The following is a 26,848-nucleotide window of genomic DNA, read 5'->3' as shown; positions in this document are numbered from 1 at the left end:
AAAGCAAATTCACCCAACTGGTCCTTCCTCTTTCTCATGGTTTCCAACTTCCAGCTATCATCTCTGCCTGGTGTTCTCTAGATAGAAAAGATACACCTTCCCCTCCCTACATACAAACCTCCACCATTTTTTTAACGTCGGAGAGGTGACAGGAATTCTTGGTCTCTCACCAGGAATCCTGAAGTGGGTAAAACTGATCGACAACTTTGAAGGAGAATATGACTACGTGACCAACGAGGGGTCGGTTTTCACGTTCAAGACAAATCGCCATTCTCCCAACTACCGCCTGATCAACATCGACTTCACAGATCCCGAAGAGTCCAAGTGGAAAGTGCTTGTTCCTGAGCACGAGAAGGATGTCTTAGGTAAGATGACATGTCACGTGAAAATGTCCTGTGTTCTGGGTGAGAACCCCCACAGGTTGGTCCATCTTGGTGATGAGTTACAAGGTAAAGAAGCTTTGCCTTTATCAGAGATGAAGTGACGAAGCAGTGCGTCCATTTCTGTGCTGTGTGACATCTTTGTAGCTTAATAGAATATCATGTAGAAATGCAGAGTAAAAAATGTGAAGGCATGAATTTAGACTTTTTAAGGGTACTGTTTTTTATAATAGCAATTATCTTTGTACTTACTGTCTGATTATAATCACTAACTTTTAATTTTTTAAACCAGTTGGATTCACAGGCCTTTAGCTTGAAGGTTTTAAATAACCTTCAGCTGCTTTTATTATACCTGTTGTAGATCAGCAGGTGGATTTACAGTCCTCTTTTTAGAAAAGAGAATCGACTATTGTCAGATTTAATTGAAAACTATTGTAGTCACTGTTTTGTGTACCGAACTTCATTAACCTCCAGAGAACCTCCCTCGCATACCGTTCTTGTTTCACAGTGCCTTTCAGTTCCCTTTTATTCATTTTCTCTGATTTTTCCAAAAATTATATACTGCCTTGTAAATTATTTGTTGCATGAAAGCTGAATTTGATTAAAAGACTCATTAATTTGGAGACAGTCTATTTTTTTTTTAACATAAAGGAGAGTTCATTACCTTTACCTTTGGGTTAATGGAGCATTTACTTGTTGGTGACAAATTTTTTTTGAATAGGGTATTGGGGGCTTGAACCCAGGGGCATTCTCCCACTGAACTATAGCCCCTGCTGTTTGTTTTAACAAGGTCTCACTGGGTAGCTGAGAGTCTCTATGTTGCTGAGTCTGTCCTTGAACTTGCAATCTTACTGTCAGCTTCCCAAGCACCAGAACTACAGGCATGCACCACCATGTTTGGTAGAGGCAAATTTTTGATGGGTTGAATGAGAAAAAAATATTCAGAAATGCATAGGTATATGTTACATAAAGAAAGCATAAACCTGGTATACAGAGGGCTCTGTGTCAAATAAAACAGCCCTGCAGGGTCTTCTTCAGTGAATTGAAGCATAAGTGTTGGAGTCAGACAGACCCAGGGTCATGTTCTAGACCACTGAGAGACTCTTCTCTTGCTCAGGGAAATGTTTTCTCTGTGCCAGTCAGGTACTTAAGCCTGTCATTGCTTGGTGTGAGTAGCAGGTGATTGTAGTTGACGTTCCAGGTCACAGCTTCCTATGAGCCCTTCCTGCTGGGCCCTCGTTTCTGGAGGGGGCACTGTTTTGCCTGGGCTTTGCCATCCTGAGCATCTCACTGAACCCCTCTACCCTCTTCTGCTGAGATCTCGCACCCCTCCAGCCTGTCCTACTGGATGGGACTCAAGACAATCTGCTCATTCCTGGAGAACCCGCATGCAGGACCCGAGATAGCAGCCTGTCCCCGGCTCTGCCTCTGTTCTTAGGGGCTCCTCTACCTTCTCAATTTCCAGTCACAGTCCCTGTCATTTCACAGGTTTCAATCAGGCACTGTCATTCTCAGGTTGGGGTCGATAGAAGGGAATAACCTTGCCACCCTTTCCCCAGTCAGGAGAGAGACTTACACCATGGTGCATGCTGATTTCCTTATCCCCCCCTCCCTCTTTTTTTGTGTACTGAGGATTGAACCCAGGGGCATTCATTCTACCTTCAAGCTCTACCCCCAGCCCTGTTTTTAATTTTGAAACCGAGTCTCACTAAATTACAGAGTTGTTGAGGCTGGCTGTGAGCCTTTGTTCCTCCTGTCTGAGCCTCCCAAGGAGTGGGATTACAAGTGTGTACCGCCATGCCTGGCTGTGGCAGGTGCTTTCTCCCCAAAAAATCTTATCTATTGTCTCAAAACCATCCTCGCTCGTGCTGGGCGTTGTGGCGCACGCTTGTAATCCCAGCGCTTGGGAGGCTGAGACAGGAGGATCACACAGGTTCAAAGCCAGCCTCAGCTACTTAGTGAGGCTCTCAGCAACCTAGTGAGAGGCTGTTGCCAAATAAAATATAAAATAGGTCTGGTAGTGTAGCCTGGAGGTAGAAAGCACCTGGGTTCCATCTCCAGCACCACAAAAACAAAAAACAAACAAAAAAAAAAACACCCTCACTCTCGGATCCTTTCCGTATCTAATGAGGGACCCACAGTCATAGAACAGGTTTGGGGCTGTTTCTTTGGACATCACCTTAAGAGAACTCATTCAGAGTCACCTGGTGTCTTTTCCCACACTGAGGTGCCTGGTACCAACCTGCCCCTCTGCTCCACGTTTGTCAGCGCACACGATGAGGGTCCAGGTACATAGAGCTTCAGGTGGGTGCCCTGGCGTTGTCCAGGTGCAAACCAGGGTGGAACGGTGATTCTTGTAGAGGGAGCAATAGTGGTGGTGTAAATATGTCCCGAGGCCTCTGAATTTTCTGCCATTTAAAGCCAAAAGGGTAGATTTTAACAATGACTTAAAATGACATCCCATCTCATTTGTAGATCTAATGGAGTGCAAATTAATGCTTGGAGTTGGGGTGGTGATGTATTTTTTTAACCTTCCTTCTGAAAGGTTATAAGTTCTTTAGACTGGAAAGGGGAAACCTTCAATATTCACTAGAACTCATCAATTCGAAGAGATGCAGAGTTGAGTTTGCCATAAATCATTAGCACAGAATGCTCTCCTGAGAATAAAACTAGAGATGAGTCATAAAGCACAGCTATAAAGTCAGAGCTTTTTATTAATGACAGTCTACAAATTTCCTTGTCCTTTTCTTATTCACTTTTGTCTGCTTTATAGTTCTGATGTACTCATAGTTAACACCGATTGATTATTCTTTGACAGCTGTAATTTATTTCAGTTTTTCCCGTACTTTTTTTTTAAAACATTAAGCCGTGTGAAATATATTGCCAGTTGGAATTGCTCTTAAAAAAATAACTTTATTAGAGAATGAGCCGGTGAGCAAATTACTTTTGGTTGTAGGTGTGCTTTGTATACTCACTTGGAAAGTTACTGTGGTCATTTAGGCAACACAAGAGTAAGGTCCCTGGTAATCTTCAGAGTTCCCTCTGGCCCATGTCTTATTGTCCATGTGAATAAACGCTGGCATTATTAAGCATGAACCACTAGTTTCTTGAGTTAGGAAATAAGGAATGTCAATCAAGAACCACCTGCCTGTGCCACTAAACACAGGGAAGCCTTGTCTTTCAACCTGTCTGAACTGCTACCTGCAGCCCTGACCTTCCTGGTGTCTGCTGCAGCCTCTCTCCCTCTGGGTGGCCTCCCCTGGGCTGGCCCCTGTGCTGCCCGCCTGTTTTCCCTCTCCTTATCCCTCATGCATCTCTCCTGTCCTAGCTCTGCCACTGAGCGCTGTAATGGCAAGTTACCACCCTGCAGTTGAGAACTCACTTCTCTTCCTCCCTCCACATCCCTGTGGTCACCAAGTCCTGGCGATTCTTCTTAGGAAATACCTTTTGTTTCTTTTTTTGTTTCTGTTAGAGCGTTATCTCCAGTGTTCTCCATGGCTTGCTGCAGTAGTGTTTCTGCTTGGCTCCCTCCAGCCTTCTGTAGACTTTGTTTTTCTGCACTCAGCTGCCAGATCCCTATCTCTCTCTCCTTCCTTCCTGCCTGCCTGCCTTCCTTCCTGCCTTCCTGCCTCCCTTTCTTCCTTCTTTCCTGCCTTCCTTTCTTTTCTTCTTCCTTTATTGGGGTACTGTGGATTCAAGGGATGTTCTACTTCTAAGCTACATGCATTCCCAGCACTGTTTTATTTTTTGTTTTGAAACAGGGTCTCACTTAGTTGCTGGAGGCCTCACTATGGTGCTAAGGTTACCCTCAAACCTGTGATCCTCCTATCTCAGCCTTCCAAACACTGGGATTACAGGCATGCGGCACCATGCCTGGCTTGTATATCCTTTATTAATTATCAATAACAAGTAACTAAACTCTGCCCCCCCAGTACACTATCAGACTCCCACCAGCATGGCCACCCACCACTGAACATCCTCTCTCTTCTTAAAAATGAATCTCTCACTTGTTCTCTTTACCAGTCTTTCTTCCTTCTACCCTTTCCATTCATTCATTCATTCATTCATTCATTCATTCATTCATTCGTAGACAGTCCTTTCCTTTCTACTATGGCCTTCATCTCTTGAGTCATATGTCTTTCCTCTCCTCATTCCCTGGAAAGGCTGTCCTCTCCCTGTTAACCCCTCTGACATTGCCCCAAAATGTGCATACCCCTATACTCAAGATGAAACTCTGTCCTTGCTTAAGGGCTCTCACTTATTTTGGGTCCTTCACCAAACAATCACTTGCCTTTATATTTTTATGATTATATCGCAGAAATGACCACATCCTTCCACTTGTCTCTCCAGTACTTTTCATAGACTCTGGTAATCACCAAGAGCTTAATACATTTCTGTCAAGTAATCAACCCTGTCACACATGGCTCATGATTTGATTTTTGTTCTTTCCCTCCCCTGTCTCCTGTATCATGATATCAGCTACAAAATATGTAGACAGGTGTGTTAGCAAGCTTTCCATCACTGTGACAAAATACCTGAATCAGCATATTAGAATGAAAGGTTTAGCCAGGCGTGGTGGCGCACGCTTGTAATCCCCGAGCTTGGGAGGCGGAGACGGGAGGATCGCACAGGTTCGAAGCCAGCCGTGCTGGCTTAAGAGACCCTGTTTCCAATAAAAATATAAAAAATAGATGTCTGGGAGTGTAGCCGGGGGGTAGAAGGGTTTTCAGGAACCCAAGTACCACCAAAAAAAAAAAAAAAAAGGAAGAATGAAAGGTTTATTCTGACTGAAAGTTTTGTAGGTTTCAGTCTATGACCAGTTGGCCCTGGTGCTTGAGATGAGGCAGGACATCATGGTGGATGGTGGGAGCTTGTGGCAGAAGAAACTGTTCTCTTCATGGTGGCCAGGAGACACAAAGAAAAAAGAAGAGGAAGGGCCAGGGTTCCAGTCCCTCCTTCAAGGGCATACCCCCAGTGAACTGGCTTCCTTCCTCTAGGCCCCACCTCATATTTTCACCCCTTCCCAACAGCAGTAGTTAGAGGCAAGCCCTCAACCTGTGAGCCTTCAAGGACGACATTTACCCGAACCATAGCAGCAGGGCTATTTGCACCCCACACATTATGGAGATCATCAGAAGACCCTGGCCCAAGGTGGAGACTATTTTATTTCCTCTGAACGCAGTAGCTTCACTCGTGTATTAAAGGACTACTAGAAACATACCAGCGACACTCATTTATTAAAGGACTATGAGAAACTTGATGAAGAGAAACAGATTATAAAATGACTCTGCCTGTCCCGTTGCTGCATAGCACACTGGAGAACTCTATAACTGTTGACTCTGTTTTCCACTAATTTTCAACTGGCATTTGGTTTTCTCTCTTCCTCTTGTCTTTTCAGAATGGGTCGCTTGTGTGAGGTCCAACTTCCTCGTCTTGTGCTACCTCCATGACGTGAAGAACATTCTTCAGCTGCATGATCTGAGCACGGGCGCGCTGCTCAAGACCTTCCCACTCGAGGTGGGCAGCGTGGTGGGCTACAGCGGGCAGAAGAAGGACACCGAGATCTTCTATCAGTTCACCTCCTTCCTGTCGCCAGGTCAGAGGCTCTTCACCCGGGTGTTTGCTTGAAGTAGCAGACTGATGGGTTTCTCTTGGGAAATGTAAATGTAATGCTAGGTTATTGCAAATCACAGAGGCTGTTTCACAGCCAGAATTACTTAATAGGAATGAAAAGTAAAACAGGTGCTCAGAAAAAAGGAAAGTGTAAACACCTGAAATGCATTCTCATTAATCTTATATTTTAAGTCTCTGTTCTTTTGGGGGCAGGAAGAACAACTGCTCTTCTAAGTCGATTAAAAAATTGGTAGCGACAAATATAACTGTTAGTTCAGCCTTTGGTGTATATACGATCCACAGGGACATAGTGCCAGTAACAAAAACATTAAGTTTGTAGCCATACATGACATTAAATGGTGTTTTCTAGAATAAGCTGAGAATGAATTTGGCTATTTTTAAACTGAATTAAGTTATGATTCTAAAAATATAGCCTTAACCTCATAGAAAAGATGTGTAGATGTGTATTATTTTGGATCCAAGGAAAAATACTTGTAAGTTATGACTTTACATTTTATGGTATGGTATTTTTTTTTGATAGTACCAAGGATGCAACCCAAGGGTTCTCCACCACTGAGCTACATCCCTTTCCCTTTTTAATTTTTTTTGTGAGACAGGGACTCACTAAATTGCCCAGGCTGGCCTTGAACCTGCAATTCTCCTGCCTCAAGTCTCCCGAGGGTGTGAGATTACAGGTGTGTGTGACCATGCCTACTAAAATAATTCTCTTTATCAATGTGGGCCACATTGATTTGCTTTGTTTTGTTTTTTCCTCTCCTTCTCCACTCCACTGTTTGTGCGTGGGCAGAGCCATACACATACTGTGACTGATCCCATGGCTCTTTGCAATTGACCAAGCAGACCCTGTCTTAAAAACAGGCTGGTCAAAAAAGTTTCTGTACTTTCCTTGTTCATTTGTCGAGCTCCTCGGGAGCACTTTTAGTTCCACCCAGTCTTGTCACTATCCTTTGTTCATTAGAAAATGTAGCAGGCTTAGGGGAGAGTTGGGCAGGTGCTCAAGCAGCTCTTGTCCTCCTTTGGGATTTGGCCAGATGATGGGCACACCTCATCCACTCTTCTTTTGAGCCTCTGAGTCAGAGCTGGCACTTCATAGGAAATCTTATCCTGGTAACAGGTTGCTGTCAGGGTTATTAAAACCAGAAGAATGATGTTCTGTAAGTAGGTCTGATGGTAAACCTGGCAAACCCAGCAGGCTGTTTCTCCACACTCCTTTCAGAGGATGGAGAGGGGTGAGGAAAAGAAGCCGAGAGCGCGGTGGGAACGTGCATGGGGCCAGGCGTCAGGACCAGTGTGTAAGAGCTCCACATCAGATCGTCTGTGACTCCCACATCCTTCCCTCCTGGACCCTGGAGTACAGCAGCAACAGGGAACAAAGCAAGAAAAATCCATTTCTTTCAGAGAGCTGTTCTTACCTCACTGCTGCAGGCTCTGCAATTTATTTCCTCAAGTTTACACTGGTTCCAGGAATTTTACTTTGGAAAATCTCATATCTTAAATGGTTTAAATGGATGAAGGACAAAGAGAACATAGCAGAGTGAGTCACCTGCTGTTAATTAAAAAAAAAAAAGCCAGGGTCCCCAAAGACCTGTAAACTGCCTTCAGTGACCCCATGTGACCATTTATTCCAGGATAAAGCTCATCATTACCTGGGGGACAAAGGGCTCATTGTCCTAGTGTAGAACAATGGCTTCTGTGCCAAGCAGTGAAATATTATCCGTGACTGTGGCTGTGAAGTTTGGAAGGAGAAGTGTGTTCCTAGTTCTGTATCACTAAGCAGCTTCTGTACAAGCCAGGTTTATTGCTGAAATACTTTGTCTCCTCTTACTCATTTTGCCAACATCTTTCTCTTTTATCTCCTTAAATGCAATTCACTATCTAAAACCAGAGGATAGGGCTTCCACAGTCAGGCCTTCTGAGGCCAAATGCAAAAACAGCCATCAGATAATTCAACTAGATCTCAGAAAAGCAAGACGTGTCGGCGTGTGTACCTACACATCCACACACAGATACATTCACTCAAAAATAATCTTGCTCTGGTCTCTGGAGAGTAGCTGTTCCGTGCGGACAAGAGCAGAGACACGAACTGATAAGTAAAGCCTGGTGTGTGTGTGTGTGGGGGGGTCACAGATAAGTACAGTTCCCGCTTCCTGCTGGGGGCATGTGGCACATCTGGCAGGTGCACACCAGCTGGTTTTGTGTCCCATGGAGGTACACTGTGAGGACGCATCTTGAGCCCAAGCCATTTATAACTTTTGCACCTTGATTCACACTTGGGAGAAAACAGGCAGCCAGGCCAATTTGGAGCATGATGCACTGACTCCCCGTGGCTCAAACCACTTAGTGGTCGAACTGATTAATTCTGTGCTTGTGGAACTTCAGGGTTGCCTAAGGTTAGCTCCAGACAGACGTGCGTCTCATAATCAGGACAGCAGTCCTACAGGCATGGCTGGGAGTAGGTTGTGAAACCTAAGAAGCCTTTTAGGGACTCTGGGGAAAGACAAAAACTTTTTTAAGAGACTTGTTTTTGTCCTTTTTCTTTTAATAACATTAAAACCTAACCTAAATCAGATAAAGAGGTATCTGCATGGGTTACAGAGTTCCTTTGCCTTTTCTTTAAATAGTCAACTTTCCCATTCTCTCTGGGGTTGTGCAGCTTCTCTTTTGTCCTTTCTCCAAACTCCCTCTTCTCCCTCCTTAACATTTATTTTAGATGGCACTGTGAGCGTGCCAACTGATCTGCCTGCCTCCACCCCACTGGTGGATGGCCTTGTTAAAGACCTGTTTTCATCAGAAAACACCTCAAATCCAGATACTTCTTCTAAAACTAGTGATTTCCATAATCCAGTTCTCTCAACCTTAGACCTTGAAATTTACTTCCTGGAGAGCACCTAGCCAGTCCTCTTGTTCATAATTTCAGAATGTTTTCTTCCGTCTCTCACTTCCTCTGTTCTGTCCTCACACGAGCCAAATCAGGTGGGACACAAAGCATCACTGTCATTGTGAGCCCGTGATGGTGTGAAGGTGCAGTGGGCTCACCCGGACCATTATACAGAGAAAATGTGAAGGGTTGATAGCTTCAGGTTTAACACGGCCTCTGGACGGAGCCGCTCTGTGCCTTTGCACAAGAATAGAGATCGGGGTGGCAAAAGACCTTCCTGTGAGTAGTAACCAGCCCCTGTGGCATGTTTATTTCATTGGGCTATTAGACTTGCTATCTCAATCTTTCTGGATATACAGGCCTATAGAATGGTGCCTCCTACCCCTGTCTTTCATGAGGGGATTTGCATTCCCATTCTTGGTAACTTGTCTGGGGTCATGAGCTGAGCATTATGGCTCGAAGTCCTTCCTCGTTTGCTGTACTAAAGTTTGGGGACACCACACTGAGTCAAGTACTCAGCTGGCCCATGTGTGGACTTCACTCAGTCTTTTCTTTGGTTATCTAGAGATTTTTTTCAAGGATTCAGATGGTTTTTGTGTTTGTGGAGGGTCCTAGATACTGATCAAAAAGCTCTTGAGAACTGAATATGTCTGAAAATAACTTTTATTCTCAAGATTACATGACTCTAGGTATTCAGTATATTTAGTAAGTCAAGATGCATGCTTAGAGTGTGATATGAAGGTACATTACATATAAAGACATATTCTAACAAATATCCAGGTATAACTTAAGCTAAGCCAATATTTTAATCACATTATGCCCTTCCTATCAATGTTAATTCTACACCATATTTTAGCAACATTCAAATAGTTTGCAAGCACAAGAACATAACATTGATAAAGATTAGCTGTCATGCTGTTGAGGAATCTTAATGTTCTACTCTTGCCATTGGGGGTGGAACAGAGTGTTGTTCTCAACTGTTAGTGAACTGTATACACAGAGGAGTTGAGAAGAGCTTGATACCATTTTAACACATGATCAGTCAATTTAAATGAACCCCGTGGGTGTACGGCTTGGTTTCTGGTTTTCCAGCAAGTACTGGGATTACAAATCAATTTTTCATATACTTGTCAGCATATGGTTAAAGTATTTCGGAAGAAATATTTTCACACCAGCTACTCCCATTCTATTTCATAAACTACAGCAATGCCATTGTTTGTCGACATCAGTGACTCATCTTACTATTTCTTTGATGTAGTTCTTAAATGTTAGAGGGTAGCATTAAATTCAAGAAGTGGAATTTTAATTAGTGAAATAAGCTGAAATTCTTGTTACGTATTAGTCATTTTGTGTTATGCACAGTTACTGAGGTCATCAAGATTGAAAAGGTTATTTCAGCATTACTACTGCTCATCCATGGCCCTGACTGCCATCTACATGTTGTCTGTGGGTGAGTGGTGTCAGGTAGTAGGACTCTCAGGACACATCAAGAGACTCCTGACTGGTTATTGACGTTGGTCAAGTCTTTGGACTTTTCTATCAATTGCCTTTCAGGTAAAAAGTCCCAAATAAAGTATACCATTTTCTTTGATTTGTACTCCTAAATGACTTGGCATAGAGAAAATCTATTAAGTTTCTACAGCTAAGTATTCTACCTTTATCATCTAGACTGCATTAGAATCTTCTGCAATATACACTCAGATAAATGTTGTTAAAGGATAAAAAGAGAGAGAGAGAGAATGCAGCTACCAGGCCCACTGATGTAATCCTAGCCACTCAAGAGGCTGAGATGGGAGGATCACAGGTTCAAGGCCAGCCTGGGAAACTTAGTGAGACCTTGTCTCAAATAAAAAATAAAAAGGGCCAGTGGTAAAGCTCAATGGTGGAATGCCCCTGGGTTGCCCAGTACTATGAATGAATGAATGAATGAATGAGCGAGCACAGCCAGTGATGGTGATGATGGAGATGGGCCCTCATAGAGCGTCCTCCCGCCAGGCTCCATCCTCAGTATTCCTGGCTCTTGGCCCTTCTACTGTGGCGGCGTTTGGGGCCCTGACATACACTCCTGCCTGGCCATTCTGACATCTGGTTGTACTCTGAGGCCCTCGTTGCGCATGCATCTGGTGAGTCTTGTGGACTAATCTGGACTTCCTGTCCTTCAGGTATCATTTACCACTGTGATCTTACCAAAGAGGAACTGGAGCCCAGAGTTTTCCGAGAGGTAACCGTGAAAGGAATCGATGCTTCTGACTATCAGACAATCCAGGTATGGAGAATTCGATCTCATTGACGTGTGAGTTAGGAAACCTGACTTTCAAGCTGGCCTGTTCACCCTCTGCCTTGTCAGAAGCCACAGACATATCCCACAGTAATGCAAAAACAACAAAAAATTTTGGAGCCCCGCTGTTTCCGGGCATGGAGCCAGGTGTGCAGGACCCAGCAGTGAGCCGGCTCAGTTCCCACCCTCGCGTAGCTTAGGGTTCCGCTCCCATGGCTGCTGTTCTCATTTCCCTTGGGACTGTCATTGCAGTAATTATCAAAGCAGCAGCATTCGTATCCCTCTGCTTACTTGAAAATGATTAGTGTTCTAGCTCAGGTCTTCCTAAAGTTTGCTCTGTGAAATATTTGCTCAACTGCTTGGAATTAGTCTTTTCAGTGTAAAGTTCTGTGGATTTCTGTCTGGCACAGAGTAGACAGTGGTAACATTTTTGAATGAATAAATTAACTAATTGTCATGTCACCACAGGCTCAGTCTCTGATCACATCTTTTTCAGGTTAAGAATCTCTTGTGGGTTTTTTTTTTCAGCACCCCAAGGGTACTGAGTCTTCCATAAACTGGATCACTGCTTGGTTGGTTGATGATGACAAAGAATGATTCTGTTCTTAAATGAGAAGTCACCAGTAGGGCACCAGGTGTCAAGTCCCTCCCACTTGGAGGGCTGGACCACATAGGCCATAGATTCGGAATCAGAATGTTGTAAAGGAAGAAAGATGCACTAGATCTTGGATTAGAGCACCTTGGATGCTCCTAAAGATGGTTTCAAGAAACTAAGCATTATTATGGTTTGCTTTTCAACTGTGTTGAAATAGTCTAGTTGTTAGAGTTTCAGAAAGGGAGGGTCCCTAAAATAGCGACAGGGAAAGAGGCAGCTTCTCACAGGAACATAACACAGCTTCTCACTGAGGGTGGTTGGAGCTGCATCTCCTGTCATCGTTTTCCTGTTCTGAGAGTAGTCACGTTCCTTAGAGGATAAACCAGTTACCACCTAGGATGTATTCCTCTCATTTATAAAGGAGAAGATAAAGATCTGAGTGGAGCAAGTGTTTGTGTGGTATAGAAATCAGTCAGCCTAGTGTACAGCAGCTGGACATTTCTAGATTAAGCTGAAGAGAGAATGTCCTTGGAGGCTGCCAGTTGCCTCTGACACGGAATTCCCCTGTGCCTGGCTCTCTACTTCCTGAAGAAAGCCACTCACAGGCTTACAAACTTTTTGATTGATGGTAAATCAGATTTTGGGGGGGGGGAATCTGGGGTTCCTGGAAACCCTTCTACCTCCGGGCTACACTCCCAGACCTATTTTATTTTTTTATTTGGAAACAGGGTCTCTTAAGCCAACAAGGCTGGCTTAGAATCTGCAATATCCTCCCATTTCCACCTCCCAAGCGTGGGGATTACAAGCGTGTGCCACCATGCCCAGCATGGTAAATCATAGTTAAAGAGAACAACCAGACAGACATGCAGGCTTGTAGATCAGAATGTGCTGCTCCTTGTAAGCATGTTTTAGAAGCTGGAACTAAGGCTGTAGGTGGGGTATAGTGTGTGCTCCAATAGAAGATTTTATAGCTACTGATTATACACATCATATCTATTGTACCATTACTAAAATGGGATTCTTGCATTGCGTAAAGGTGCCTTTGAGATGCACTATGATGTCACAACACTATCAACTTACATTAAACCCCATTTGCAGTGGTTTTGATTCAAGTGCAGCAGGGCTCTGACGTAGAATGAGCACATGGCAGAGGTGTTCACACTTTGGTTAGGCTCTCTGCTGCATCCCCAGCAGTGATCTACCATTGTGAGAAGCAGGCCCCAGAGAGGGATTTGTGTGTGAGTGGAAAGCATCCTGTCAGTGTGTAGAAGAAACCACAAGATTTTGGGGGAAAACAAAGTCTATTTTTGTTTTCAGTTACTGTAGGGTATTACCACTTCTGATTCCACTTTACTCTGGGGTTGATATTTATTCCATATACAACTTTAGAAGATTATCCCCTGGAACATTTTCATTTCTTTCTCCCATCTATGAGGTATATTATAATTTTGGAGCAAATACCTCCATACAGATTTGCCTACATCAGATTAACTATCACTAATTAGTGGGAGTCATGACCATGTACATCTTTTAAGAGGGCCATCTTTCTGGAGGCATAGCTGGTAAAATAAGACTAAGCCTGAGGGAGAAAAGGAAAGGTCCAAGCACCATATGGCTAAATAAGCCAGAGAGGGGATTGTTCTTTGTGGAATCCATATTCCCTCAAGAAAACCCTTGTCCATTTTGACTAGGAGGGTGAAGGATTTGCTGTCATATTTTGCTGATTGACATTGAACAAAGCTACTGCCTGTATAGCCCTTTTTTCCCCAATTTCTTAATGACAGCATAGGTAGAAAATTCATCTGTATCAGAAATAAATATTTGAAAATCAGATCCTAGGAAATGATTAGTTTCTTTTACCATCTGGAGTGCACAAAGGGATTTGGTTTCAGATAGGGTTATCAAATCTGCAGTTGATTCATCTTTTCTTTCCCCTGGTTTTTATTTTTGAATGACAAACGCACATAGCATTGGTTGGGACCTCCTTGTCCATGTCTTTTGAAAACAAGTTGAGATACCAAGCATTAGAAATTACATTTGTAAAATAGATTTGGTGATACATTTATAAAACAGATTTGGGCAAATTCACTTGAAATGTCTGTCTACATGTATAATCAGTGATGTTTTTAAAAAAGCAAAGTGAAGTAATAGGGAAATGGTAAATTTAGTCTCTGAATAAGTGCAGTACTTATAATAGGATATGCAATGCCAGAGACCATTGGAATTAAAAATGCTGTCAGCACCTGCACTGCCCTGGGAGTCATGGTCAGCCTGGAGAAGTGAGACATCTGGGTCTGAAAAGATGAGGCGACCCTATGGGTGATCACAGTCAATGCAAGGGTGCAGCTTCCGCAGTGTCGTCCTGTATAGGGACTGTCCTGACCAGGCCCAAGAGGACGCCTTTCAGCTGCCTAGCAGTTGGGCAGGGCTTTGAGGGCTGGGTACTTTCATATTTCACAGTTCCCCTGAGATTCGTGAATAATTTTACCTGTGGTTCAGAGACTGCCTTTGTCTTTTTGTCTCAGTGTAATTCCATAATTTCACAGTAAATTCAAAAAGTCCTACTCTCAGTATTCTGTGTGATGAGGTTGCCTTCAGCCCATGTGGTTTGTGGATGAAATAGTGCACTGTGGTCAGATGTGGCATAGCAAAGGGATGTCGTGTAGCCAGAATGCACTCTTGGGCTTTTTAGGGTCTCCTTGTTGTTTGGCCAGCTGGGAGATTGGCTTTTCTCCTCTCAAAATGAAAAAATTCACAGACCTGAAGAACAGTTAACTGAGACTAGAGTGAATAGAATTCATTCAGAACAGTTAACTGAGACTGGTGTGAGTAGAATCCATTCAGAACAGCTTCCACATTTTATTAAAAGCAAAATGAATTAGAATCCAAGCACCCATATTTCACGAGGAGAGGGGGGAGCAAACTTAAATTGTAAAAGGAAAATAGTAAAGATTATCAGTGTATTATCTTTTTTACTCTTCTCTTATACTTAGTAGGAATTTTACTTTCCTGAGGATTACCTACTATAGTGCATTAAAACCATCAATTAAGGTACTTTGGTGTATATCTGAACAGAAAGTTAAAATTAAATGAGTTAGATGATTCTTTGGATTTACCGGTGGGATTTTTTTTCTTGAATTTAAACTTTTCTAACCTTAGTGATAATTTATTTGGGGTTGTTAGCAGACGGGCTTTACTATTCAGAGAACATGTTCTCTGAACATTAATTAGTACTTGGTACTCATTAACTTCTGCTCCAGGCTCATGGCACATGGAGTATTGACTCATCTGCATCCTTGGTGAGCTGATTATTGACCTAATGATAAAGTTTTTCTGTAATTGTCTTTATGCAATTCGATATTAGCCAGGAATCTTCAGAACATATTACGGAAGCATGAATGGGTGAATATTTTCAAAGAGAAGCATTTAAGGAATCACTGTTCTTATATATAGTTAGGAAATTGCCTGAAATGGAGGCATTTGTTCTTGACAGTTTATTGCCTGAGCACTTGTGTTACTTTTTATATTATGTTTCACAGTGATCTGGTCTCACATAAGCAGATTTCTGCCCTGCTGTAGAATTTGGTGTCATACAGACATTCTAGACCAAGGTCAGCGTGTATGTGCTTGCGTCCACCCCCACCCCCATCCTCTGCATATCAGCAATGTCAGAATTACTTGACTCTAAAAGAAGGCAGGCATCTTTGTTTTCTTGTCACCTTATAATAGAGAAATTATGTGGCCCAAGTCTGTAGTTGCTGCAGTCTCCATACCATTTTACATAAATTCTTTCAAAACAACATTGCTTTGCAGCAGCCTGAGAATATCATCAATAATACGTGAAAATCACTGATACCCTTGAAAATTTGTTACCCCCACTTGGGTACTGCGTGAGATCCCTATAACGAGAAGCCTGGGGAGATTTCTTGGGCCTTCTGTGCGGCTTCCGTTTGGAAGGTGGACGGACATCCAAGGCTACCCAGCCCTGTGCTGACCTTCCTCTGAGTCTCTCTGAGGTTTGATCTAAGGAACTGGTCCCTTTTCAATTTTCAGTGTGTTCTGCCTTGAGATGGGAACCATCCCATGCCTGCTGACTTCCAATACAGTATGGGGAGGGTGCCAGGAAAAGTAACCCAAAGTCCTAGGGGACGTGGAGCCAGGGAGCCGTGGCACCACACCAGGGGACTTTTGCTTTACAGGCTTGCTTTGCTGAGATGGTAGTGAATCAATAGGTTTTGAGCTAATGAGTGGCTTTGATTCCATTCTAGAAGGCCATCTCAGTTATTGCTTGTTAGAAACGTCACATTAGAGCTCATGACTATCACCGTTCAGGTAGCACATGAACTTCCACACCATAGGTGACAACCGTACTCATTGTGGATTCGTTCACCCTTACGGTACACAAAACTTTTAATATTTTGGACCTCTCCAAATATTACTGAGTTTTCTGTCTTAGGTAATAAAGCTGCTTGCATAGGTTTAGAGTTTGTTCTGAGACTCAGGACTTTGGAGATTCTTCCGGTTGCTGTGGCTGAGCTTTGCCAGTATTGAGTTGGACAAGTTTCCATCTGGCCACAGCTAACAGCCCCAACTGCTTGCTAGAAAACCATCTTAGAACAGCATGATTTTTTTTTAAATTATCCTATAAAAGACAAACTAGAAAGTCACGTCCTTCTTATTGGAATTGAATCAGTGTCATAAAATGTTTGCTAATGGTATTTGTTTCTGCCATTTCAATAACTCTCTGTTTCGAAAAATGAACCCTGAGTCTTTGGTGGTGTTTTCCAGGGCAGGTTCAGCTGTGAGCTTCAGCAAAAATAAAATCAAACACTCATGGCTTGAAGAAGATAGTTCATTTCTTTCCCATATAAAAGAAGGGGGGGGCAGTATGAGACTGACTGGGTGTCCGGGGAGTGAGGAACCCTATTCCTCTCTTGCTGTACTATGTATGTATGCTTCTGACCCCAGCGTCACCTCATGGTCCCGGGTTGTCATGTTACATCCCCTTTCCAGCCAGCAGGGAAGTGGCAATAGGAAGAAATTGGAAAGGGTACATGCCACCTGGTTTCTAAGGATGTTTGCTAGAAGATGGTATCTGATTATATGCTATTGGTGAAAGCCTACAAAGACCAAGTTGCAAGGAAATTCAAGATAGAGCTTTACTCCTGGGGTACCGGGGTTACCTAGCTGAAAATTAGGATCTTATTATCCCGGAAACAGGGAGATAGATATTGGGGGACAACTAGCAGTCTACCATATAAGGCAAAAGAGGCGTTCAAGCTTTTTAGCGTAGACCCTGAGGCCAAGGGACCCAACGCCACCTGGTTACTAGGTACCCAAACCTCAGAATCTGGCTTGGAAAAATGAAGACTCCTAAAAATTTGAGTCTTCAGTTATTATAGTTCTTGACTGCGGAAATCATAGACTACAAAGACAGAAGCATTTTACAAGGAGGCGCTTCTCCCATGAAGAAATAAACAATAAACGTAATATTGCTTCTAGAACGCGAAATGTAATATAAGAGCATGTGGGACTGTTCAAGCTTTAAGTCTAACTCTGACAGGTTATCTGGCACCGTGAGTAGGTGGCAAGCTGGTCTGCGAGTGACTCTCCTGGTGTTGAATTTTATGCCAGAGTCCGCTTCTGGTCCTGCATAACCACCTCCCGCCCGCCCTCCTCCACTGGCCCTTTGAATGCTGTGGACACAGTCCATGCTGGGGCTTCCTGTTTGGAATGGAAACAGGGCATGGATCAGCCTGCAGGAAGGTGATCAGATTCCTTATTTCATAGCTGCCTGCTTTGCTTTTTGCTACATAGCATGTCTTTCTATGACAGAGGTTTTGGCCTCGGGACAAAGTCATATGCTTTTTCAGTTTAGATGTGGTTTGAGTTTTTGATTTGGCTGTAATCTGAATGTGACCCCAAAGGTTGTGTGTTGGGAACTTTGTCTTTGGACAAGTGATGCTGAGAGTTCGTGGGATCTTGAAGAGGCAGGGCCTAGTGGGAGGTCCTTAGCCACTGAGGGAGATACCCTGGAAGGGATTGAGGTAGTGGATTAAGGTTGCAGTCCTGAGAGCAAGTTTTAAGAGTGAACCCGACCCCTGAATCTGTCTCTGGCTTCCTACTTTGAGATGTGATCTCTTCCTGCCATTGTGAAGCCATCCCCCATAGGCCCTCACCAGAGGGCAAAATGATAAGGCCACCCCCATCTTGGGCTCCGCCTCACAAACTGTGAGCTAGATAAAGGGCTTTACTTCATAGAAGTTGGCCTGCCCCAGGTATTTTGTTACAGTAACAAAAAGCCTAACTACATATGCCTTCTCATTGCATGTATATTAGAGTTTAAGTTCTCTTGTTTTACAGAGAAGGAAACTGAGACTCAGTGAAGATAAGTTCCTTAACAGTGGTTCTACCATTAATAACTGATTACAAAACTAGAACTCTGAATTGCAGACCTATGCTAATCCTCTACATTTGTTATTCGTTTTTTACTTTTCATCTCTAAAATAAAACAAATTAGACTTAATGGGCTCTTAATTTCCTAAGCTTTCTTGTAAAAATATGTTTCTATACCATGTAAGTATTTTGTAAGTACTTTGTAGACCTTTATTGAACCTATTAAATAATAGAATATGCTTATGTAAAAGAAATATAAGAGCCCCAAATTCACATTTTTGTGATTTTATAACTATTTTATATATTTTAACATTCACTTCTAGTCTCCCACTAATTTGTTTACTTGTATTTCACACATACTTCTATATTTTTACTTGTGAAGCTTTATTTAAAGTCTTATATGTTGGCCACCATGTGACAACTTGATACCCCATTTAAAATATATTCAAAAATGAGCCGGGCGTGGTGGTGCACGCTTATAATCCCAGCACTTGGGAGGCTGAGACAGGAGGATCGCACAGGTTCGAAGCCAGCTTCAGCTACTTAGTGAGGCTCTCAGCCACTTAGTGAGACCCTGTTTCAGAATAAAATATAAAATAGGTCTGGGAGTATAGCCCAGAGGTAGAAAAAAGCCCCTGAGTTCCACCCCCCAGTACCATAAAAAAATTATATATATATATTCAAAAATGAAATGAAGCTGGGCATGGTGGCGCACACTTGTAATCCCAGTATTCGGGAGGCTGAGACTGGAGGATTGTGGTTCACGGACAGCCTCAGCTACTTAGTGAGGCCCTCTGCAACTCAGTGAGACCTGGTTTCAAAATAAAGAATAAAAAATAGGGCAGGGGGTGTAGCTCAAAGGTCGAACGCCTCTGGGTTCCACCTCCAGACCTGCAAAAAAAAAAAAAAAAGAAATGAAACTTAAGTATTAAGCTGTCCTCTTATACCTACTGGTACTCATATTTAGAAGAATATTTGCAAACTTATTCTGGAAACTCTAGCCAAAGACCTCTGCTTTCTGTGCACTGAATCTGGATAGCAACTTCCGCACCCAAAACAAGTGACCCTCGTTAATGCTCCTCCTCACAGGGGTGGTACACTCACTCCAGTGTCTGTGTGTGTATTTCTGTCCACTAAGTACGTGAAGTTAGAGAATTAATAGGACTAGGAGGACACCTGGAAACAGGATTCTGATCATTGTTTACCTTTTCTCTGTATTGACAATGAGGCCTGGCAGGAGAGGGTGGGGATAATCTTTTCCTGCCTTCCTTCCATCCTTCTCTCTCTCTCTCTCTCTTTCTTTCTTTCTTTCTTTCTTTCTTTCTTTCTTTCTTTCTTTCTTTCTTGGTATTGGGGATGGAACCCCGGGGCATTCTATTTCTGAGTGACACCCCCAGCCCTATTTTTGTTCTTTTTAATTTTGAAACAGGGTCTCACTGAGTTGCAGAGGTCCTCACTAAGAAGCCGAGGCTCTCCGGGAACTGCGATCCTCCTGTCTCAGCCTCCCAAATGCTGGGGTTACAAGCATTCACCACGCCCGGCTCCTGCTTTTCTTTCATTGCCATTCCTAGGCCCTTAGAGGACATTTTACGTGGCCAGCTGCACAACTATTTTTGGCTTCCTGCCTCTTCTGTCTTTAAGGGCAAAAGGAGAAAAGAGGCAGTAAGAGCTTAGCGTGGGCTCTGTACCTGCTGTAGTCTCTTCCCTCTCCTCCCCTCCCCTCCGCTGCTTTGCCTGGAGTTACATAGGTGGTGGATGGATGGTAGAGTATAAAAATAGATCCAGCGCTAGGGATATTCCATTATCTCCCTGGAGGAAAAACGATTACTGCTATAACTCTCATTGGACCAGGAAGATGGAAGGAAAAATTTTCTATTTCCACAAGCATAATCTTTTGATTTGGATTAAGAGCACCCTGACCTGTGCTGAGAGGGGTAGGCTTGCTCACTCTCCATCCACACTCGGTCTAACTAAATTGTAATGTGTCGGGCAGAGATGTTGTCATGGTTACAAACATGGTGACATGTCCTGAAGTGCAAGGCAGTGTGAAGATGCTCTGCAGGACAAGTGCAGGTTCCTGGCCATCGTCTGTCTACATCGAGCTCCTGTACACACCTCAACGCCCTCATTCATCCAGCCTTCCCCAGGTGCCGCCTCACTGTGAAGCTCCACGCCCTGTCCCAGCTCAGCCCCGTGACCACAGATCCAGTCCTCACTCTGCCTCCGTGCTCCTTCATCCTGGGGCTGCTCATGTTCCTTTACTCCCAGTTTCTAAATGGTACAGTTTCCCTGTAAAGCCTGTCTCTCTGTCTGTCTGTCTGTCTGTCTGTCTGTCTGTCTCTGTCTCTGTCTCTCTCTCTCTCTCTCTCTCTCTCTCTCTCTCTCTCTCTCTCTCTCGTGGGGGGGGCAAGGGATGAAACCATGAAACCCAGGGGCCTTCTACCTCCAGGCTACATTCCCAGACCTATTTTATACTTTATTTGGAAACAGAGCCTCACTAAGTAGCTGAGGCTGGCTTCAAAACTGCATGATCCTCCTGTCTCAGCCTCCCAAGTACTGGCCATCAAGCTTGTACCACCACACCTGGCTAAAGCTTCCCTTCTTGCTCCTGTCTGTAGGACTCAGTCCAATGCAGAAAGGCAGCAGGTATCTTCCTCTGTTACTTGACAGGTAGCGGCGTGTCAGCACAGTATGCCAGGCCCTGACCCTGTGCTCTGTGCGTATCTCACCACTTGAGGGGTAGCCTGGATGAAGCTGCCCCAAGAAGCTGGGCCAGTGTCTCTGATCCAGCTGTCACTGTTGAACAGCTTAGTCCTGGGTCTTCATGTAGACTTGATAGAAAACATTGCAGCTTTATTAAGACACTAGAAAAAGTGTCATTGTTTACCTTGGTTAATGTATCAACAAAAAGTATAAATCATCTACCTAGGCTGAATTGATAAATCCAGCCCATATTAATCCTAAAGTGTTTAAGATCACCTAGTCAGTTCTGCTAAATTAAGTAATAGATGATTCTGTGTCCTCACTGCCTCTAGCTGTGTACCTCGGTATACATACATATGTACACACACACACACACACACACACACACACACACGAGTAGACAGAAGTATGACTATGTATACAGACACGGTTTTAAACAGAATATGCTCTTTGTCCCAGTTCAAGTAATAGGTGATCAGAAATTGGATTCCAACCAAAATTGAATTATTTGGAAGAGATTAGGGAAAAGTATAAATAACCGAAATCGTGGATGGTGTGTTGTTTGAGAATCTGCACATTCGATTATTGTGCATGCCGACTTTGATTCTGTTGTTCAAAAGCCTCGCAAGTAGGGACAGAAGAGTCCTGGGGGCATTGCTGGGACTGCCTCTGCTCACCTGCCTGGACTCACACCTCACTCTGGTCCATAGACAGCCAACAGAATCTCCTCGCCTTCCATTAGCATTTCTTCGTCAGCATTAATGAGGATGGGATTGGAAGAAATAACACTGAGTGCGTTTTCATTAAGAAATTACATGTGTCAAGCATCACACTAAACACTGGAATGTAGCAGTGACCTAAAGAGATGTGATTATGCGGATGCCCTTATGGGAAATAAAACAAAAAATACCCACATGACAAGAGAAGGGCTATGAATGAAATAAAGCCTGCAGCCGAGAATGACAGAGGGGTTGTTGTAGACCAGTGGTCATGGAAAGTCCCCTGAGTTTTTATGTAAACCTAAAGGCCAGGAGGGAACTAACCGGGTGCAAATGGGAGGACAGGCAGCCCAGAATGTTGAAGCACAGGCCGTGAGAACACTGCACTCCTCTGCAGAGGAGACCTGAGAGGAAACCAAGGCCCAGGGTGGAAGGGGAAATGAACCACGGACAGAGAGGAAGGCAGGCCTCATGGCCAAGCTCAGGATTTCAGATGTATTCCAAGGGTACTACAGGGTTTTGTACTGGAAGGTGACATGATTCTGACTTAAAATCACTTTCCATCTCATGGGAAACAATGGGGTTGATGTGGAAGCTGGGAGAACAGCTAATTACGTGTAGCAGTGGGCCAGGTAAGAGATAAGTTGGCCCAGACTACAGTGGAGAGTGGGTTTGGAATGTTTCCAAAAGTGAGAACATCCCTAGAGAGGACACTCTGAAAGATTGATTGCATGCTGGAGGGCTCGGGACTTATCAAGGGTGACTCTTAAATTTCAGATCTGAGCAGCCGATCACATTTATCAATGAGTTGAGTAGGAAGGATTTAGGAGGAAAAATATATTGAGCATGTTAAACTTCAGTGCGTGTTAAACCATTGGCAACATCAAATCTGGAGTCAAGTTATATGTGTGGGAATGTTCAACATAAATGTGTTGTTTAGCTGGGCATGGTGACACATACTTCTAATCCCAGTGCTTGGGAGGCTGAGACAGGAGAATAACGGTTCGCGGACAGCCTCAGCTACTTAGGCCCTCTGCAACTCTGTGAGACCCTGTTTCAGAAATAATAGCCAGGCGTGGTGGCGCACGCTTGTAATCCCCGGGCTTGGGAGGCGGAGACAGGAGGATTGTGCAGGTTCAAAGCCAGCTGCACTGGCTTAAGAGACCCTGTTTCCAAATTTAAAAAGTATAAAAAGTAGGTCTGGGAGTGTACCCCGGAGGTAGAAAGGTTTCCAGGAACCCCAGTACCACTAAGAGAGAGAGGGAGAGGGAGAGAGAGGAAGGAAGGAAGGGAGGGAGGGAGGGAGGGAGGGAGGGAGGGAGGAAGGAAGGAAGGAAGGAAGGATGGATGGATGGATGGATGGATGGATGGATGGATGGATAGCCGGGTGTGGTGATGCATGCTTATAATCCCAGTATTACAGAGGCTGAGACCTAGGATCGCAGGTTTGCAGCCAGCCTCAGCTATGTTAGTGAGGCCCTCTGTAACTTAGACCCTGTTTCAAAATAAAGAATAAAAAACAGGACTGGGGGTGTAGCTCAGAGGTAGAATGCCCCTGGGTTCAATCCCCAGTACCTCAAAAAAAAAAAGAAATGAATGAGTGAGTGAGTGAGTGAGTTGTTTAAGTCCGGGGAGAAGGTCACAAGGTGGGGAGCATGTAGATTTGAGAGGCTCAGGACAGCCCAAAGAACCTCTTGACCAGGGCTGGGTAGGGGGAGGAAGAGCCAGTGAAGATGCCTGAGAAGAACAAGCTGGGGGAGGGGGGAGGAAAATGCAGATCATGTGAGGCAGGACAGAAAAAAGGTTATTAAAAGGAAAGAATGGCCAGGCGTGGTGGCGCACGCTTGTAATCCCCGTGCTTGGGAGGCAGAGACAAGAGGATTTCGCAGGTTCGAAGCCAGCCTCAGCTACTTAGTGAGGCTCTCAGAAATAGTGAGATCCTGTTTCCAAATAAAATATAAAATATATCTGAGAGCATAACCCGGAGGTAGAAAGCCTCTGGGTTCCACCCCCAGTACCACCTAAAAACCTTTAAAAATTTTTTAAAAAGGAAAGAATGGCTGGGCGTGGTGATGCACACTTGTAATCCCAGGAGTTGGGAGGCTGAGACAGGAGGATCATGGTTCGTGGACAGCCTCAGCTACTTAGTGAGGCCCTCTGCAACTCAATGAGACCCTGTTTCAAAATAAAGAATAACATTCTCGGGCAGGGGGTGTGGCTCCGAGGTCAAATGCCCCTGGGTTCCACCCCCAGACCTGCCAAAAACAAACGAACAAACAAAACCAGGGTCTCTTAAGTTGCAGAGGGCCTCACTAAGTAGCTGAGACTGTCTGCAAAACGAACCACAGTCCTCCAGTTTCAGCCTCCTGAATGCTGGAATTACAAGTATGCAGCACCACGCCCTGCTGAGACCCTGTTTCAAAGTTTAAAAATAGGGCTGTGGTGAGCTTGGTTTCAATCCCCAGTTCCAGAAAAAAAAATAAAAAATAAAAGGAGAGGCTGGCAGGTGGCACTCAGTGCTATGGTTGATAAATGAAGAAGGGAAACGAGTGTCTGGATCTGACAGTGTAGATTGGTGATGCTCGCAGGAACACGCTCAGTGAGCAGTGGGATAAACTGGCTGGTGGTGTGCTGAGAAGGCAGGGGAGGGTGTATTGGCTCTCATAATACTGGTCCCTGATGGGTGAGTGTGACTGAAGAGTGGGGAGGATTGCCTTTGCCTTATGCTTTTTTACATTGCATTCTATTCCCAATGGAAGCAGTCTGATATTAATGCTGCAAGTATGAAAAGCTTAAACTGAAATTTTCTTTAAGTTTTTAAGAAAAAAATTCCCTGGTAGGATGAGCATCTATGGCTCTTAACAGCTGTGGTTTATATCAGCTTCCCACTCTGCCAATTTGCTTCCTTTTTTTCTGGATTACTATTATATTAGCCCCCCCCCCCAATAGAATAACTGGAGTAATCATACAAAGGAAACTTATCAATTACCCAGGTGTGGTGGTGCACACCTGTAATCCCAGTGCTTGGGAGGCTGAGAAGGGAAGGTTGCAGGTTCAAGAACAGCTGCAGCAACATAGTGAGACTCAGCAATGTAGCAAGACCTTATTTCAAAAACAAAGGGCTGCACAATGTCCCTGGGCTTCAAACCCTAGTACCACCAAAAAAAAAAAAAAAAAAAAAGAGGAAAGAAGGAAGGAAATAAGCATTTTTCATTTTATAGAACTTTTACAGATGAGGTTTCATTAGCTTTTGCGGCATAAGTTTTATGGCTCAGGTAGAAAGTATTAGAAGGGAAGAAATGGAGACCATGTGTGTAGATGGTCATGGAAAGTTTATTTGCATGGGGTGAGCAGGGTCATGAGGTCAGTGGCTGTCTTATTAAGGTTGGAGAACTTGCACTATTTATTTTTGGTGTGTTGATGGATCCAACCAAGGACCAACAGAGGACCTCAAGAAGGTAAGGGGCTCTGAAGCCCAGGGGAAGGGCACGCCTTCACAGGAGGAGGGAGTATCCTCCATTCTGCCAGAAGGGAAGAAAGAGCATCGCACCGGGAGGATACCCAGGGCTACAGAGCTGGGATCCAGCTGCGGGCTCCCTGCCTTCCTTCTGTGGGACCTCACAGGCCCTGAATTCTCAACTTCTGATCTATTTTTTCCAAACAATAGTTGTATTGTAACTAAAAATCAAAAAGTCATTTTGAAATCTTGAAACAATTATATTTTGTTAGGTGCTCAGTTTAGGAATATGAAGATTCAGATATTGGGCACTAGAGTTTTCTATTTATGATTAGATTTACCTCCTGGTGGTTCTTTTCTGTCAATCAGGATGGGCTAGTCATTGCAGATAACAACTCCAAATCTCAGGGACTTAACGCCCGAGATTTTTTTTTGTTTAATTGCATTGCTGGGAATTGAACCTGGGGCCTTGTATACGCTAGGCCAGTATTTTACCACTGAGCCACACCCCAACTCCAAAGCCATAGAAGTTTATCTCTTGCTCCTCTGCCCTGTTTGTCAGACATCAGCCTGGACTCCTCCTGTGTATCCTCTCACTCCAGGACCTGATTCTGTTCTGGGGGAGAGGAGCTAAGCCAGGAGAGGCCCACCAGCACCACGCAGCCCTCCCAGCAGAGGCAGGAGAGGCGTAGGTGGGATCTGGAGGTCGCCTTCACACCTTCCCCATCCTTTTGCCACAGCACCCAAAATACCGTCAACCGAAACCCATGCCCTCCCAGCAGAGGCAGGAGAGGCGTAGGTGGGATCTGGAGGTCGCCTTCACACCTTCCCCATCCTTTTGCCACAGCACCCAAAATACCGTCAACCGAAACCCATGCCATTATCTTAAGCTTCCATTTTTCCAAGCAGTTTCTTTAAAAAATACAATGAGCTCTAGAAAATTTAATGAATAGTCTTTTTTTTTTTCCATTTCCTCCAAGGGCCTTATTATTTTCTCTGGAAGACTTAAAATGACAAGACAGCTTGCATACTGAGCACACTATATGTTATTAAGGAACGTGTATTATTTCTTTATAATAAAGAGCTTGTAGAACTGCCAGCCTGAGCCTCTGCCCAGCCTGAGATGATGGTAATCCCAGGCTGACCTGTATGGCTTTCTAGACCCGCTTCCCTCAGACTCTCGGACAAATGGCACTCCTATGCAGACCCTTCTAGATCCAGGACTGGACCACCATACTTCTTCAGTGCTATGGTCTGTGAGGGGCTGGGGCAAAGACCTTGAAGGCAGGGAAGTAGAACAGGAGGCTTGATGGCCATTAGCGACCCCTCAGCTACATCACAGCGTACCAGATACAGGCCCAGCATCTTGAGTTTTGGCATCCACCTGTCTTTTTGTCTCACCTCCTCAGGCACCTGTCTCCTCTCTCTGGGCCTTTGGAGTCCAAGTCTTCCTGACAGCTTGGCATTTTCTAGGGCCACACTTTCCTCGCAGTCACCACATTGGTCCTGCACACAGGACTGAAAGTGAGATCATTTGTGGGGTGGCAAGTAAACTAGGTGTCCCAGCAGCACCGACTTTAATTCATTGCTTTTTTTTTTTTTATCCATAGAAGTACATGAGAATTCTAGCCACCTTGGGGTGGCATAAGTTGCATACAGGCTCCTGTAAAACATATTTCCCCACGGCATTGAGAGTTCCTGGTGGTGTCTGTGTGTGGGAACGTTTCTCTCTTCCTCAATACATCAGCGAGCTGACCTCCTGGCTGGGGGTTAGTGTGAGCAGGCAGGGCAGCTAGTTCTGAGAGCAC

General features: G+C 44.2%; 1 protein-coding gene across 1 annotated transcript in view; it reads left to right on the top strand.

Moving 5' to 3' along the window:
- Nucleotides 1-26,848, top strand: part of PREP (prolyl endopeptidase) — a gene marked incomplete at both ends in the record, with an annotated part of 120,774 nt that overhangs the window by 66,112 nt on the left and 27,814 nt on the right. The window contains 3 exons of the mRNA XM_080699812.1: nucleotides 174-365; nucleotides 5,779-5,976; nucleotides 11,055-11,158. Of these exons, the coding sequence (XP_080555938.1) occupies nucleotides 174-365; nucleotides 5,779-5,976; nucleotides 11,055-11,158 (494 nt within the window). The remainder of the gene's footprint in view (nucleotides 1-173; nucleotides 366-5,778; nucleotides 5,977-11,054; nucleotides 11,159-26,848) is intronic.

This window comes from Muscardinus avellanarius, assembly GCF_963383645.1.
Source record: "Muscardinus avellanarius genome assembly, chromosome: 8".
Classification (NCBI taxonomy): Eukaryota; Metazoa; Chordata; class Mammalia; order Rodentia; family Gliridae; genus Muscardinus; species Muscardinus avellanarius.
This window is presented reverse-complemented; position numbering and strand designations above follow the sequence as displayed.